Source organism: Syngnathoides biaculeatus, chromosome 23, assembly GCF_019802595.1.
Source record: "Syngnathoides biaculeatus isolate LvHL_M chromosome 23, ASM1980259v1, whole genome shotgun sequence".
In the NCBI taxonomy this organism is placed as follows: domain Eukaryota; kingdom Metazoa; phylum Chordata; class Actinopteri; order Syngnathiformes; family Syngnathidae; genus Syngnathoides; species Syngnathoides biaculeatus.
Genome location: NC_084662.1, coordinates 15047808 through 15063628, shown reverse-complemented (window position 1 = coordinate 15063628; position 15821 = coordinate 15047808). Strand labels below are relative to the sequence as shown.

At 42.1% G+C, this 15821-nt stretch overlaps 2 protein-coding genes across 4 annotated transcripts in view; both read left to right on the top strand.

The window, feature by feature from the left end:
• Positions 1 to 10644, top strand: part of rngtt (RNA guanylyltransferase and 5'-phosphatase) — an 81717-nt gene extending 71073 nt beyond the window's left edge. Inside the window, exons 15-16 of the mRNA XM_061812443.1 lie at positions 4359 to 4482; positions 9296 to 10644. Of these exons, the coding sequence (XP_061668427.1) occupies positions 4359 to 4482; positions 9296 to 9456 (285 nt within the window). The 3' untranslated portion in view covers positions 9457 to 10644. The remainder of the gene's footprint in view (positions 1 to 4358; positions 4483 to 9295) is intronic.
• Positions 10645 to 13882: 3238 nt separating this feature from the next.
• Positions 13883 to 15821, top strand: part of LOC133496645 (cannabinoid receptor type 1A) — a 38410-nt gene continuing 36471 nt past the window's right edge. For 2 of the 3 annotated variants that reach the window (XM_061812462.1, XM_061812460.1), the window contains exon 1: positions 13883 to 15789. The gene's annotated coding sequence lies outside the window, so the exon portion shown is untranslated. The remainder of the gene's footprint in view (positions 15790 to 15821) is intronic. The other variant, XM_061812456.1, reaches the window with a different exon arrangement.

Sequence of the window (15821 nt, the reverse complement as noted above, 5' to 3'; positions counted from 1 at the left end):
AGGATACAGTTTGATATGAGAGGAAATAATTCTCCGTAGTGAAGGTTTTGGTTCTGATTGATAGGCTCATCCTGCAATCATAACGGCGCCATTTCCAGTCTGCGTTAACATACCGAAACAGATTCATTTTATCTTCAAACTGAACATAAATAATGGACAACAAAATTAAGTTTTTCAAGTCACCATGTTTCAAGTGCTGACCTTCCAAGTTAAGACTCAAGTCTTTTCATATTTGTCAAGTCAGGTCACAAGTCATCAAAGCAGTGAGCCGATATAACCCAAGTCCCTATCAATGCTGAATATACAAGGAGTGTAAAGTGCAACACTTTTGTGTGTGATCTGCAGTCGTGCAACAGTAGATCCAAAATACTGCCTGCCAAGGTCTCCGATAACTAGTAGGACACATGCGCCACAATAATGGACAGATTTTGACAGATTAAGCACCAGGCGTTGATGAAAAAGTGGCAGCCAACATGTCAACCTCCACCAGCAGGAAGAGACTCAGCTTGTAACCTGCCTGTACTGCCCTTCACTTGTCTGCCAGCATGCTGTGCAGAGCTCTCGGAAAGCATTGTCGCCCCACAGAGCCTGGGTTCTGTTTGACATTTCCTTGGAGGGAGTGTTTCCTTGCCGTCATTTCTAAGTGCTTTCGAGATATTGAAATGAAGAATACATATGACATTATTCACTTCAATGTCTATATGAAAAAATAAATATGAGTGGAGAGCGCGTCATCCACGCGCAAAGTGTGGAAGTGTCATTCGACGTCCAAGTGGCCGCCATATTGGCTGCATCTCCTGCCCGTGACATCACCCCGGACATTCGTCATTGAAAACACTCTGTGGCACCGACTGTGGGAGACGAACACTCCCCTTCTGACACGAAAGCTCTTTTCGAAAAATAGATCATCTCACAACTGAGTGAAGTGACCGGGGCAATATTACCCGATTGTTTCAAGCCATATTTAGATGATATGCGGATCACGGCCAAACCAACTCCACGATCCACCTCCGCGCGGCGGTGATAAAAATAACCACCCCGGTCGACAAGTCCGCCAAGCGGCTCGGCGTTGTCGACAAGGCCGGTGGCGATTCACAAAGCCTGCGGAGGCCGTCCTTCACCAGCTGTTGCACGGAAACCTTCCGATGTTCACATCGAGAGATTTACACCCCTGATTTACGGATTACGCCCCCCCCCCCCACCCCAACTATTGTTATTTTTTTAGTAGCTGTATACAGACCTACCTGTCATTTGGAACTCATGAAGCTCTCGTCCTTTGTACCTGTGCAATCCATTTTTCACAACGAACTGGATCTTTTGGAAAACTATCAAGAGCGAATCCACCCTCCCGAGTGATCGAGCAATATCCAGCAATGCAACGAGTCGGCATTTTGGCTAACACTAAGGAACAACAAGCTACAGGTATCCTCCCGCAGGTAAAACTAATAGAAAGAAACGAGTCCATTGGAGCGCACTACTGCCTCCAAAGTTACTTTCTGCTTCTTGTCGAAAACAATCCTGCGAGAGGATTTTCATGACGGGAGTTAGAAAAAGCCATATACGTTAAAATCATGTTTTGTGGTGGGGAAAAAAAACGGGTGGGTCCATACCGGCTGCCGTTTTTTCATTAATAACATACTAAAAATCATCCATTTCATGACACTTGACCTTTAAAATAGCTTAGTTTAACCAGGATCCCTTGCCGTACCCCAACCAACGGTAGAACCCTGGTTGGTTTTGCACCTGTCAGTGCTGTGAAGCTTTGCTACCTTACACCGGCTTACTGCCTTTTCTAGTCGCCTGCCTAACTATCTACTTGCCACATTGTGTTGGATCAACTTTCCTCACTCATTCTGCCACGATCCCCGTCCACCTCAGCAATGGGGGCTTTTCATCTTGAGAAATGTATCGCTGCCATGTTTATCACCTCTTTCTATATTCTCCAGCCTGAAAAGCGCAATACTCAATGGCTAAACGTATCACATCTCCTCTTGTGCATATATACATGACTGACAACCGCATGCAAGCTTTCGCGGGAGCTCCCTCGTCGTCCCTCGTACACTATATGACACGCCAGCGTGTGCTGGACTTACTATTATGGCTTGTTCATTTGCATCTAAAGGGCACTAGATAGAACTTGGCTCTGTGGTCCGCGTTCTCCATCTTCCTCCGTCACACTCTTTCTTGCTTCCTGTGTGATATTTGTGGCGCCCCCGCTGTCAGCCCAGATGCCCCACACTCCAGGAACGATGAAGCGCTCATGTAGAATTCGAGGGTCTTGCCAAACTGCATTGCTTTCTTGGCTGTTGTTCTTTGCCTGACCTTTGATGAATGTCAGTGTTTTTTGTCAACCTGGACAACATGCTGCGCGACGGTCTTTTTTGGTATTGAGTTGAATCATGAGCACTGTTTCCTTTGTGCGCCAATATTTTAAGTAGATGATCCTCGGTTACCATCGACAAGACAATGATACTTTTGTACGTATTTCGATTTGGCATGGTATTCAAAACATTTTCAAGCTGCAATTTTAAGATAAAATGGCTGCAGGATGCTGATGTTTTCAAATCAAATATGCAAGAACAATTCAGTGATCCAGATGACAGCTCCGAGCACCACATCATGGATAACTCATCCGTTTGTTGTATTGTTCCGCCGCATTAAATTGTGACGCGCCGGAGAATTCTCTGGTTTGATCAAGCCAAAAAGATTTTGTAAAAACTGAGCAGAATCGCTACATGGTGAGACGAGCTCTAGGTTTAATGACGAATAGCAGATGAAGTGGTATCATAAACTCAAATGTTCAGTACGTATTATCAACCCGGACTGCAAGTTAGGGATAAGGTAGTTCAGGGGGGGATGACACGTGACAGTGGCACTGTCCGTTACAGGTCTAATTTAAATGGATGGCATGGATCTGGATCTGAATCGTGTTTTTAACCGGATGTTGCTTGAAAGTAAAGCCTTACTGTGTGAAATTTTGCTTTGCATCTTCTATGGCTACGTAAATGCACTGCTAGATGTCCCCGGCATCGGTTTAAAGGTTATTTCTCGTCAGCTGGTCGGGCAGACGCCATCTCGCCTTCCCACAAATGCATCATGTAGCCAGGCAACTGACTGGATGTTTTTTTTTTTTTTTTTTTTTTCATGCGTCGGCGTGTTTGACCTCTGTGAAGGTGGGCAGATGCCTTCATGGAGGTGGCCAACCCTGTCATCATAGCTGAGAACGTGACAACGCCCGTTGCGCGTTATTTCCTTATGCAGCTTTGACGATTGCATTCTGAAGTGTAACAGTTGACTAAGAAAGTTAAATAAAATGTGATGGGACAACGGCAATTTTAGTCGTCTCCAAAACATTTTAACACTTCATATAAATTATATGAGATGGACTGACTTTTTACACACACTGCATTTTTATGACACAAATTTAATTTCAGTTAGCCTTTTTTTTTTTTGGGTAAGTGTATAGTTCCTCAAGTAGTGGCCTCGATACTGATCGCATTCCCTAATTAATTGCTGGATTCGTTGTCCTCTGGAACAAACTAGTGTTTCTCCCCAAATTGATCCCTTCTTTTTTTTTCCACATTAAAGGTAACAAGTGGTGCCACTAGGTTGCTTTATTTACATTTTTTTAAACAGACTACCTCACTAGGAATTATTGTATACATTTGAGTGGTCCAGTAGTAGTTTCTGTCAAGATGCCTTTTTAGAGAGAAACAAAATGCACATCTTTAAAAGAATGATCTTTCTGAAATTCTCTCACAAACAATTGCCTCTAAATGGGTATCCGTCAATCCATCCATCATCCATCCATCCGTTTTCTTAGCCGCATATCCTCACAAGTGTCGCGGGGAGTGCTGGAGCCTATTCTAGCTGTCCAATTAATGTTGTATGTTTTTGGGATGTGGGAGGAAACCGGAGTGCCCAGCGAAAACCCTTGCAGGCACGGGGTTTAACATGCAAACTCCACACAGGCAGGTCCAGTATTGAACCGGGGACCTCAGAACTGTGAGGCCAACGCTTTCCAGCTGAGACACCGTGCCGCCTCTAAAGGGCGAGTTTGCTCTTTTCTAGTGAATTGCAGCTGCAACCACGTCCACTCTGTTTCTCGAAGTTGAATAGCAGCTGCCTGCACCAATATAATCTTTATTCTTAATGGGTATTTAATGTGTTTTTAACACCACAGTCATTGCAGTCACTGCATTACATTTATCACATTCAGAGAATGCCTTGTGCTCGAAGTCATATGGCCTTCACTCTTGCAGAACGCAAACGTGGGCTAATAAGTTGTCGTGGGTAATTATAACAACAGTACAACGGCATTGTAGAAGTTAAAAAAAAAAAATCTGTCATATTTACAGGCTACGAAAGAGCTCAAGGTTTATGACAACAAGATCATCGAGTGCACCTTTGCCAACAACAGCTGGGTGTTCATGAGGCAGAGGATAGACAAGAGCTTCCCAAACTCCTACGACACAGCGATGGGTGAGTCTTCCTTGTTCCCAGTTAAATGCGCCTTCAGTCGGCAGCTGTTTAGTCAAACAACTAAGGCAGCATTAAGAGAACACATTCCTAAAAGTAAGTGAATGTCTGGTACTATAATTTCTCGAGTATAATGCGTCCTGAAGTATAATGAGCACCCCCAAAGTTGACCTAAAAAAAAATCAGGAAAACCCTTCTATCACTGTACAACGCGCACCACCAATTTCCCGCTACCCATATGCTCAGAATATTGCGAATACTCTGTATTCATAGTTTGTTAACTTTGTACTTGTATTGTTTTTCAAAAAAACTGTCCGTACAACAGTCATTAATAATAATCATGGTGCATGTGCTGATGTAGCGGTAATATAATCTCGGGACAGGCCACAGGACACGCTTGTCCTGGTCCCTGTAATAGTCACAACAGAATCCCTCAACCAACTAAAATAAATGCTCATTGATGGCTCATTTTAATACTGTTGATAACAGATATTGCAGTCTTAAAAATCTAAACTATTTAACACTATTTATCAAACACTGCATTAAATATTTGTGTATAAACATTGGTGCATAGAGTAGTTTATCCACTACATTATACATCCTTGGCCAAGCCTTCAAAAGAAGCATCGGACTCATCTCCAATCCGAAAAAAATCCATAGCAGCTACCTTTGGTGCATCGCTGTGGAACTCATCATTGATGACTTGAAACATTTCTTTCAATCCCAAGAGTTTGGGTTGCGCAGAGCAACCTCTCCCCCTCCGTTCGGCTCCAATCCGTAGCATCTTTCAGTACGGTGTAAGGTGGGTATCAAAACAACGTGAGCTATCCAGAAACGAGCGTAATGGGCACATTTTTAAAAAAGCCAGCATTTCAATTGTGTGTGTTTTTTTTTAATGTCCCCATGGCGCTCCTATTACGTAGTTAGAGCTCACATTGTGTTTATATCCACCTGAAGCCATTGAGGCGAGCTGTCGTTGTTTCGGACTGCGGCGCAACTTCCGGGTTGGCGGCGGCATCATCGGCACGAGTGATGACGCATTTCTTTTAACAGCGGCTGCACAACTAGCCGTTGTAGTCGACATTTTTTGTCTTAGTTTAAGTTAAAACAAACTCATGGGCAGTCGTTTCTGATCCATGGTGCAGTAGCAACAAGCATGCTAAGCTAACAATCCTAAAATGCAAGCTCCCTAAGGAGGTCATAGAGTTCAAGTTGGGGGTGCACATTACCGTAATATATATAAATATGTAACATAAGACATTGAATATCATATTGAAATGTATATGTATACATTTTTTTACCACTCTATGTAACTGTATACGACTATACAATGTAATTGTATTTTTTATTTTTAAGCCATACCTATATATAATGCGCTCTATTAACTTTTTGAAAATATATTTGGGAAAATTTGCGCATTATTGTTGAGAAATTAGGATATATTATTATTATTATATTTATGATGAGAATTATTTAAAGTTTGGCAAATCCATCATGGAACTCCGTCCTATTCAACATGTGCTCCCATGATCCAATCCTGAATATGTATTAACACAAATAATCTATTTTCAACCAGAGTATTGTCGTTCAACAATATTGTTTACTATTTTAGTTTGCCATTTTGTGAGGAAAAATAGTTTACTGAAACCAAATCAATATCGTGAAAGTTTTTGTTGTTTATGATCAAAGGTCCCCAGTGTTGTGTTGAGTCCTAGTCAATATAGTTTCCCCGCACACAAAAATCCTTCATGTACTGGAGAAACTTATCTTGCATTGAAGTGCTGACTTTACCCTTTTGCACACGCCAGTACCCACAAAATAAGCGTAAGTAATAGAAAATGCATTTAAAGAATGACTTCATTGAAACGGATAAGAAAGCAGGACTTATCGAGCTTTATGTCCTCAGGCTGCCCAGCGTGCTAATGTGAGGACCCGCAGGCGAAAACAGCTTTTATCTGAGTACCAGACCGATAGGATAGCGCTGCAGTTCTGCCCGCGTCATGCTATCACGGCCAGGCCGACGAGGCATTTACTTAGCTGTCATTACTTTTGATGTCTTTGTCAGGCTTTTGGCTGGCTGTCGAGAATGAAGAATTTCCATGCATTGATAATTTATTGTTAGCCCCTTTTTAAGAGTACTTTGTTATTTTATGGATGCAAAGATTACATTTAAAGTTATGTAGTAGTAAGAATATAGTCATAGATCTTCATTGTCTTCGCAATGATAGAAAGACATTGAAGGATTCCAATGTGACGTCACGATAAATGATTGGCCACCCGAAATCACGAGATGCCGTGATAGAGCCACGGCCCAAATAGAAACAAGCCGCTTTCTATATTTGAATTAGCACCACATGGATCGAATCGGAACAAAGCTCATTTACGTATTGAATATTAGTGAGAAATCCGTTTGTCTCAAGTGCCCGGCAGCAAAGAACCAATTAGAATAGCTCGAGCGGGGGGAAGACATTTGGGACCTCTCCAACCCAAATTATTTTGCAAATCTGATAAGAGAACATTAAAGATTATAAAAAAGAAAGTCTAAAAATTGATTGGAAAGGGACCTTTGAAGATTATTGGTGCAACATACTGTTTGCTTAACCTGACGATCGGGTCAGATTCCGGAGTTACCCTTTCATGCAGTACCTTTTAATTATTTTAGCAATTAACAAAATCTGACAACACTTCCCTCGTGCCCAAGCGAGTTTCACATAGATAATTGCTTTCTTAAAACCATCAGTTGCATCACGTGCACGTCAAAGGATTTGCCATCTAAGATTTGGATTGACCGTTTTACCTCTTTTGTTGTGGCCCGCAGCTCAATTATTGATGTACGATTATAAAGGCGGGACCCAGTAAAGGTTATTGTAGACCACTTTAAAGCATTCAGAATTGCGTTCCACTTTAATGTGCATGTTTGACCCAAGGGATTAGTGATTAAAAACTACCCCTTGTATGCTTTTTGTATTTTTTTTTTTTTTTTATTATTTTGGGACAGAGCATGAAATAAAGGCAAATCAATTTAGCATAAGTGAACGTCTGGTTACACAATCGAAAAACTGGAACATACCCAAAGAGTTGAGATGAGTGACAAATTCTTTTCTGCCATTGACTGTACAGTGATGCCTCGGTTCTCGACCACAATCCGTTCCAGAAAACAATTCGAGAAGTGACTAGTTTGAAAACCGAATCGACGTATCCCATTATAAAGAATGGAAAAAGAAATAATGCATTCCAAGCCTAAAAAATTTGGCTTTTTAAAGCATTTTTAAGCTTTTCTTGATAATAAACTGTATTGCAAAAATACATGTATACTTTAAATCCTTATATATAATGAAATAATTTAAGAAATATATTTATTTTTTTCTTAAAATGTATGCTTTAGTGGTAGAGTACACAAGGCTGGGAGTGCATTGTCGTATCTGTAGCGACTCAACCCCCAGCCTTGTAAACTTTTTTTAATTAACAAAAGTGCAGAATAATTTTAAACAAGCAACTTGCCTTCTTTGGAGCCATGATTGAGGGTTATTACGGTAGTCCTCCATAAGAAGAAAAACAGCAGCCACTACGGGGACACGTCTGTGTACAGAGGCTGCGTTATACAGAATAACAAAAATGCGCTGGTTGCGCCACGCGCGTTATGTCATTTCCATTTTTTTTTTTTCCAGCGGGCATTCGAATTGACGATAACAAAACGCGTCGTAGGTGGATCAACTGGTTGCACCGCGCGCATTATGTTATTTCCAGTTTTTTTCGGTGACGTAGGAATTCACAACAAAGCGCGTCGTGGGTCAGCTGGTCTGCTTATGCCCAATGTTATTTCCGGGTTTTGTCGGGGGCGTCCGAGTACCAATTTCCGTTCGAAAAAAGAAGCAAAAAAATGTAGAAATTTTTGTTTGAAAACGGGAACATTCAAGAACCGAGGCTTTACTGTACTCTCTTGTCCCATTGGGGACACTCAGTCTTAAATCATTCACTGCCCGCTGTTTTCAAAGCAGAGCTCTCAAGACCCACAGTATACCCTTTTGTGATAATATAAACACCGAACCAAGACTCGCTTCTATCACAATAAAAAAAAGGTTTTTTTTTCCAGCTTTTTACGTTCTTTAGTAGTCAACAGTAGAACAGGATTTGTGTCACCAAAAATCCCTATTTCTGACTTAGAACAATGACTTTTACAGGAAAAAAAAATGTTTTCATGACACCCGTAAACTCCAACAAAAATGAATGAGTGAGGGATTATGATGACAAAATTATTTAGTCACAGATAGACAAGTATGAAATGAGCATCTCTGACTCAGTCTATAGAAGAAGTTGGGAGTCAGTAGGTTTTTCTTATGGCTTTTGTCAATCACTCCAATCACAACACACACTTAATACTATTTACCATGACACATACTTTATTTATACGTACATGTTCAAATTGTAGACGCTCAAACCTGTCCGACTTACAACTTGTCGGCAATTCTCTCTCTCAAAATCAACATGACCAGCCGAGATTCACCTCTTAATCTTTATCTTCTACTCAAAATCTATGCTGATCTCAAAAGAAGCAAAGGCACAATCTGCAGGGACTTTTTAGTCATTACAGTGGTTGAAAATCTGAATTTCCGAGACAAGCCGGGCAACATCCTCATTGAAAACGTACGTGACACACCGCATACACCTCAGTAGTAGTAAATGATTGGATTCCAGATGACGACTATAAAGATCCACAGCAGTGAATAAATGAATAATACCTCCCACACGGCTCCAGCAAGTATTTCCTGTAGCCGTTCCCTGATGGTTGTCCTTCCCGTCCCTTATCTTTTCCCAGCGGTGTGTAAAAGCATCCAGGAACCCGTCACGAAGAAAATATTGTTGGAGTACGTGGACCGTTGTCCTCAGGCGGCCCCAGCCCAGACCCGCAAACGCCAAAGAGACCCGGACTCTGAGCTCATGCCCCCTCCGAAGAGACCAAACCGGTCTTTCCAATAGACTCAAGCGAACCGCATCGGGCCAGTCTAGACTTTTCTACAGCTGCTGTCCTCCATCCTCATCACCAGCCACCTCCGGCTGAGGGAAAGTCATCCACATGCACCTGCAAATCTGTCCACATCATTACGTTTGATTTACCTTGTCAAATTCTTTGTAGCTCTATTTTCTGGTGTTCTTATTAAAATAAACAAACAACAACCTTCACGCTGATTTCAAGTCTGCGCTATTAAGATTCAGCGGCTTGCCAATTTGTGTCAGAGGAATAAACATCAGCAAAGAAAGCTTCATATCCTGTTCAATTGTTGTTAATTTAACACATTTAAAAAAAAAAAAAAAAACGGCTACAAGATGATGCTTTTGTTTTTGCAACTGTCGTGTTATGTTGCCTTTTTGGGGATGAAAAGAATGTGAAACAGTTCCAGCTTGGATGTGAGCACTCTAAGTTGTCCAAACGAAGTCCATCTGTAGATTTAAAGGCTACACAGATGGGCGGGGATGTAACACAGCGATGACACACACGCCGCAAACTGACAAGACTCGTGGAAAAAGAAAAAATGGCTCCAAAAGAAAGAGAGTGCGCATTTTTGGGGGCCATTTTAAATCCTACCATCAATTGGAGTTTTCCTTATTTTACAGTCCAACTGTGACGAGGTGGAGTGATACATTCGTCCATTGTTGATTTCAATGCTACAATTTTACTATTTGTATTTGTTCACTGCAATGTAGAATCATTTTTTTTTTGTTCCCTTTGTTATATAACATATTTTTGGTCCCATGTTTGGTCTGTACCTTGTACCTTTTTTTAAGTCAAATTCTAGAGCTGGTAATGCGTAGCACATGACATTGGTATGATAATGTATTTTTTTTTTCTGTGTTGAGTCATGGCGGTTTTTTCAAAGAAAATACTTGAAAGTCAACCGACTGAAGCAATTTCGTGATGCGTCGTTATTTGTCCTTGACTTAGGTGTGTAGGAAATCGTCTTCAGTTTTCTTAAGACACTTTTCATGATGGTGAAGAACAGGAAGTAAATCACGATTGTTGCACTGGAAAGGACTCTTGTCTCTGTTTGCATTTTTTTTTTTAAACCATTGGCGCACCGCAGTCTAGACTTCTAAACTGACTTAAAAGATGAAAATGTCACTAAGAACACTCAGGCTGCCAGAAGTGTCATATTTCGAATAAATCTGGCCCGATGACTTGTAGGCTGAAATCGATTCGCTGCAACATCCTATAACCGACATCATGATGCCTTCTTTACACAGCAAAAGATTTGACACCTCTTCAATGTGCAATTAATCAACAATTAAATACACACAACGTTTTTTGTGTGTAAGAATATGCCGTCATAATAAGGGATGCACAATTACCGTACTGACTCTTTTTCATTTGTTTTATATGTTTGGCCTGGCAGTGTCTTCTCCTATGAAGGAATTTTCCAACTCAAACGTTTTACATGGGAACTAGGAACTACAAGGAACTAGGAAATGAACTTTCCTATGGGAAAGAGTACTGGAGGGTAGACTCAGGATAGAACTCGGTATCTGCGAAGGTGGGTTGCATCAGGGTTCCGCTCTGAGCCCCTTCCTGTTCGCCGTGGTAATGGATAGGCTGACAGATGAGGTTAGACTGGAATTGTTTGCAGATGATATTGTGATATGTAGTGAAAGAATGGAGCAGGTGGAGGAACAATTAGAAAGATGGAGGAAAGGAGAGAAATGAAGATTAGCCGAAATAAAACAAAATATATGTGCGTGAATGAGAGGGGCGGCAGGGGAAGAGTGAAGTGAGAGCGAAGGTGCACGACTTCAAATACTTAACAACAATACAGAGCAATGGTGAGTTTGATAAGGAAGTGAAGAAACAGGTCCAAGTGGGGTGGAACAGTTGGGTTAAGGTGTCTGGTGTTCTATGTGACAGAGGATTCGCAAAGTTTATAAAACAGTGGTGAAACCGGCCATGATTTACGGATTAGAGACGGTGGCACTGAAGAGACAACAGGAAGCAGAACTGGAGGTGGCAGAAATGAAGATGTTGAGGTTCTCGCTCGGAGTGAGCAGCTTGGATAGGATTAGAAATGAGCTCATTAGAGGGACAGCCAAAGTCGGATGTTTTGGAGACAAGGAGAGAGAGAGAGCAGACTTCGATGGTTTGGACGTGTCCAGAGGCGAGAGAGTGAGTATATTGGTAGAAGGGTGCTGAGGATGGAACTGCCAGCCAGGTTGATGGATGTTGTGAGGGAAGACCTGAGGACAGTGGGTGGTAGAGAGGAAGATGCACGAGATAGGCTTAGTTGGAAAAAGATGACACGATGTGGCGACCTCTAACGGGACAAGCCGAAAGGAAAAGAAGAAGATGAAGTAGTATTGGATAGCATTCCTCGGTAATGTGTACTAGAAGGCTCCGCAACCTTTGATTTATTTAGATTTTAAAACTGGTTTACATTACACAAAATGGACTTCATCTGAACTCAGTTTGACCTTTGGCTTTTTCACCATCCAAAAACCTTCACCTTGTAATTTTGCCAAATATTATGAAACTGACATTGATAAATTCATTTCTGTCCAGGTCTGTTCTCGTCATTATGACTCGCGTCGCTAGTACTGCCGTTCAAGGTATACTCAGGGTCTTTGGTCTATGATGGAGATCTGTTCCTACAGCACCAGGTGTAACCAGAATTTGTATGTACCGTAATTTTTATGGCGTACAAGCAGCAACTTTTTTCACACGTTTTCAACCGTGGGGCTTATGCGGTGATGTGGCTAATTTGTGCATTTTTTCTTATGGCCGCAAGGGGGCACTCGGGTGGAAAAGGTAAGAGTGAGACCGGTGGAATATATGTGCCGAGGAAGTGACTCTTACGGGTCCGGCCATGTTTGCGCTACACTTGCGTTACCGCTGTGCTAGCGTGTTGCTGCTGTGTTAGTGCGGTGTGTCAGTGATTTTTACCGGTATGTTTTTTTTTTAACCGGCCCTGTTAGTGCTATGCTAGCGCGTTGCTGCTGTGTTACTCCAGCATCTCAGTGATTTATCAGGTACATTTTTTTTTTTTTTTTTTTTTTTACCGGGTCTGTTAGTGCCGTGCTACCGTGTTGCTATTGTGTAGCTGCCGATTTTTTTTTTTTTTTTTTTTTTTTTTTTTTTACTGGTATCCTTTTATTTTATTTTTATAAACCAGCCCTGTTCGTGCTACCGTGTTGTTGCTATGTTAAGATAAGATAAGGTATTAAAACTTTGAAAACTCTTTCTGTATATACGGTCTTTCTTTGTAAATACTCGTTTCAATGTGGGTATTTGCGGCTTTTACACGGGTGCGGCTTATGTATGTACCAAACGGTATTTCCTTTAGAAATGTGCAGGGTGAATCTTAAAATCCGGTGTGCTCTAGAGGCCGGAAATTATGGTATATTTGTTCAGTCAGAATTAAATTGAAATATTAAATAGGGTTCGAATCTAATGAACTGTAACTATTCCATTGCGGAGATAAGCTTATTTAAACATTTAGACCAGATCGTGCAGTAGTTTGAAATGTAAGGTTTAATTTTTTTTGCAACAATAGTACATTCTGTTGAACGCTCCTAAGTCCTTCCTTTCTCTTTCAGATTGTCACGGAGGCTTGTGTGTTTTTGTGAGGAACATATTTTTCTTGGGGGGGATCGTTGGGAGTACGTGCACTGTCACCCAGCCAGTGTGCTGATGTACTTGTCAGCTCTCATGCAGTATTTCAGCTGTCTTACCAAGAAATGAGGTAGGAGGCTACCTGATGTAGTTGATACTATTTGGAAAAAACATTTTTTTTACTTCTGCGTGAAGAGAAGTGTTAATCTGAGAAAGGAATGTGTTTGCAGAAGTAGGTCTGAAATCTGTCTCTCCTGCAGTGATGATATTTTCTGGCTTTTCAGGGGGTGGGGGGCAGAATGTTTATTTTAAGACCAGGTTGACGCTGTTGGGTTACTCACGCAGTGTGGAGGGTTGAGTCAATAAAAATTAGTGGAGCGGAGCATGGAGAAGGCTGGAACAAAATCAAGTGTGTTTTAAGGTCCTGCGCGCTATTGCGAGAGGCGACAGTTGCAATAGCGGAGATGGATGAGGTGCGCTCCCGAAGTGCTTTGCCCCCTTCGACGCTGCACTCGAAACCTGGCTGACTCTCATCAAAGTCTCGTTGACCTTTTTACTTAACGGTATAAGCGGCACTTCACTGTGGAACTTCCACCATCAGTGTGGGGGGAAAAAAATGAAATCGTGCCTCAAACAACTTAGCGTCACTGTGTCGGAATATCACATTACCGTCATTTCCGGCCTATAAGCCCCAACTTTTTTCCCTTGCTTTCCAAACCTGCGGTTTATGCGGTGATGCAGCTAATTTGTGCTTTTTTTTTTTTTTTTTTTACGGCCGCAAGGGGGCACTCGAGCTGAAAAGGTAAGAGTGAGACCAGTGGAATATATATGTGCAGAGGAAGTGACTTTTCCCGGTGCAGACCTGCTAGCGTTGCATTATCATGTGACTGCCGTGTGTCAGAGATTTTTACCGGTATGTTTTTTTTTTTAACCAGCCCTGTTGGCGCGGTGCTAGCATTAGCGTTAAACTCTCTGTGTCTTTCTTTGTAAATATCTCGTGTTTCAATGTGGGCACTTGCGACTTTTACGCAATTTAGTACAAAAAAAAATGACATGCTACTATTGAAGAAAAAATGTAGTACTGTAATTTCCGGCCTATTTTTTCACACGCTTTCAACCCTGCCGGTTTATGTGGGGATGCGGCTAATTTGTGAATTTTTTTCTAATGGCTGTAAGGGGGCACTCAAGCAGAAAAGGTAACAGTGAGACCAATGAAATATATATGTGCCGAGGAAGTAACTTATCGGTGAGGACATGTTAGCGCTGCACTAGTGTGTGACTGCCGTTATACCTGCCGTGCATTTTTACTGGTATGTTTTTTTTTTTTTTTTTTCAACCAGTCCTGTTACCGCGATGCTAGCGTTAGTGCGGTGCTAGCATTAGCGCGGTCTTAGCATTAATGTTAGTGTGGCGGCGCCAGCGTTAAGCTCTCTGTGTACAGTCTTTCTTTGTAAATATGTTTCCATGTGGGCACTTGCGGCTTTTACACGGCTGTTGCGTATGTCTGTACCAAATGGTATTTCCTTTAAAAATGTACTGGGTGATGCTTATAACCAGGTGCACTCTGTAGGCCGGGAATTACGGTATGTGTACAGGTAAAGAGTTTTGCTTTTATCTCCATTTTATTCCATTTTAAAGCCCCGTCCTCTTCTGTAGTTCTTAAATTCTTATTTCACCAATTGCCAACCGAGGCCCTCAACGGGAAACTAATCCCCACTTTCTAGAAGATTGGGCTTGCATCTCGCGCTAAAGCATAAGGGTGTTACAAGTCTGCAAAACAATCACGAATCAGGGAGAAGTTGAAACATTTGCATTAACGTGGTGTGTTTTTTTTTTTTCCTCCCACATCGTGAGTCCTTGGGAGTGCAGGAGGCGAGCGGCTGCAGTGTGAACTTGTAAACACCACGCGAACTCCGCCGGTGCCGTCGACATTATGAGGCTCGGCGTCCTCTCTATCGGCTCGAGTGCCGGGAGCCCGGGAAGCTCGTATTAAATCATCGCGGGCCTTCCTGGCTACAAATGTTATCTTGCGTGTTCAATGAGGTATTCGTGCGGTGCCGGTCCGGTGGCAAAGATGGCCGAGCGTTTGTCGTCATCTCTCAGTTAAATAGCACTTTGCGTCCTTTATCAGGTGGCTTGTAATAACACGTTTTGCCAGCACGTTTCAGGCGCGTCCAAACCGATTAATAAGCTCAAATTGGAAATTTAATTGCACACATTTTTCCACGCCTCGGTCAGGGAGCCACGGCGCCACTAATCTATTATCACATATTGGTCCTCTCAGTCCCATTTGAGGGTAACTGCGATAATGCCGTTGATGTTTCCGTAGAAAGCGAGTGCAGGGGGGACAATTAGGAGGCTGCGGTTTGTGGTTTTTCGCCATAATTTCTGGCATTGTTTCCATGGATATGTTAATGTTTTGCACTTTTTTTCCCCCCCGCCAATAAAGGCACGCAAAATGACAGGTGGCGCACCGCTGTGCCGCATGAGAGATCTATGTGATGCTACAGGAGATGATTCATTTTCACTTAATTTGACCGAACATGACTATTTATTAATTGCAAATATAGCTTTCTTTTTCCTTCTATGCTAGCGACATGTAGTGACAGCAGGGGCGTAGCTGGTCATTCAGAAATTGGGGGCGGGGCGCCTCCAAAGCCACATGCAACTAAATGCATTTCCTCAAGTACATTCATTTTGTTCAATGTTGACAAAAGGTGAGTATGGACGTTGAGGTTTGGGGCTTGAA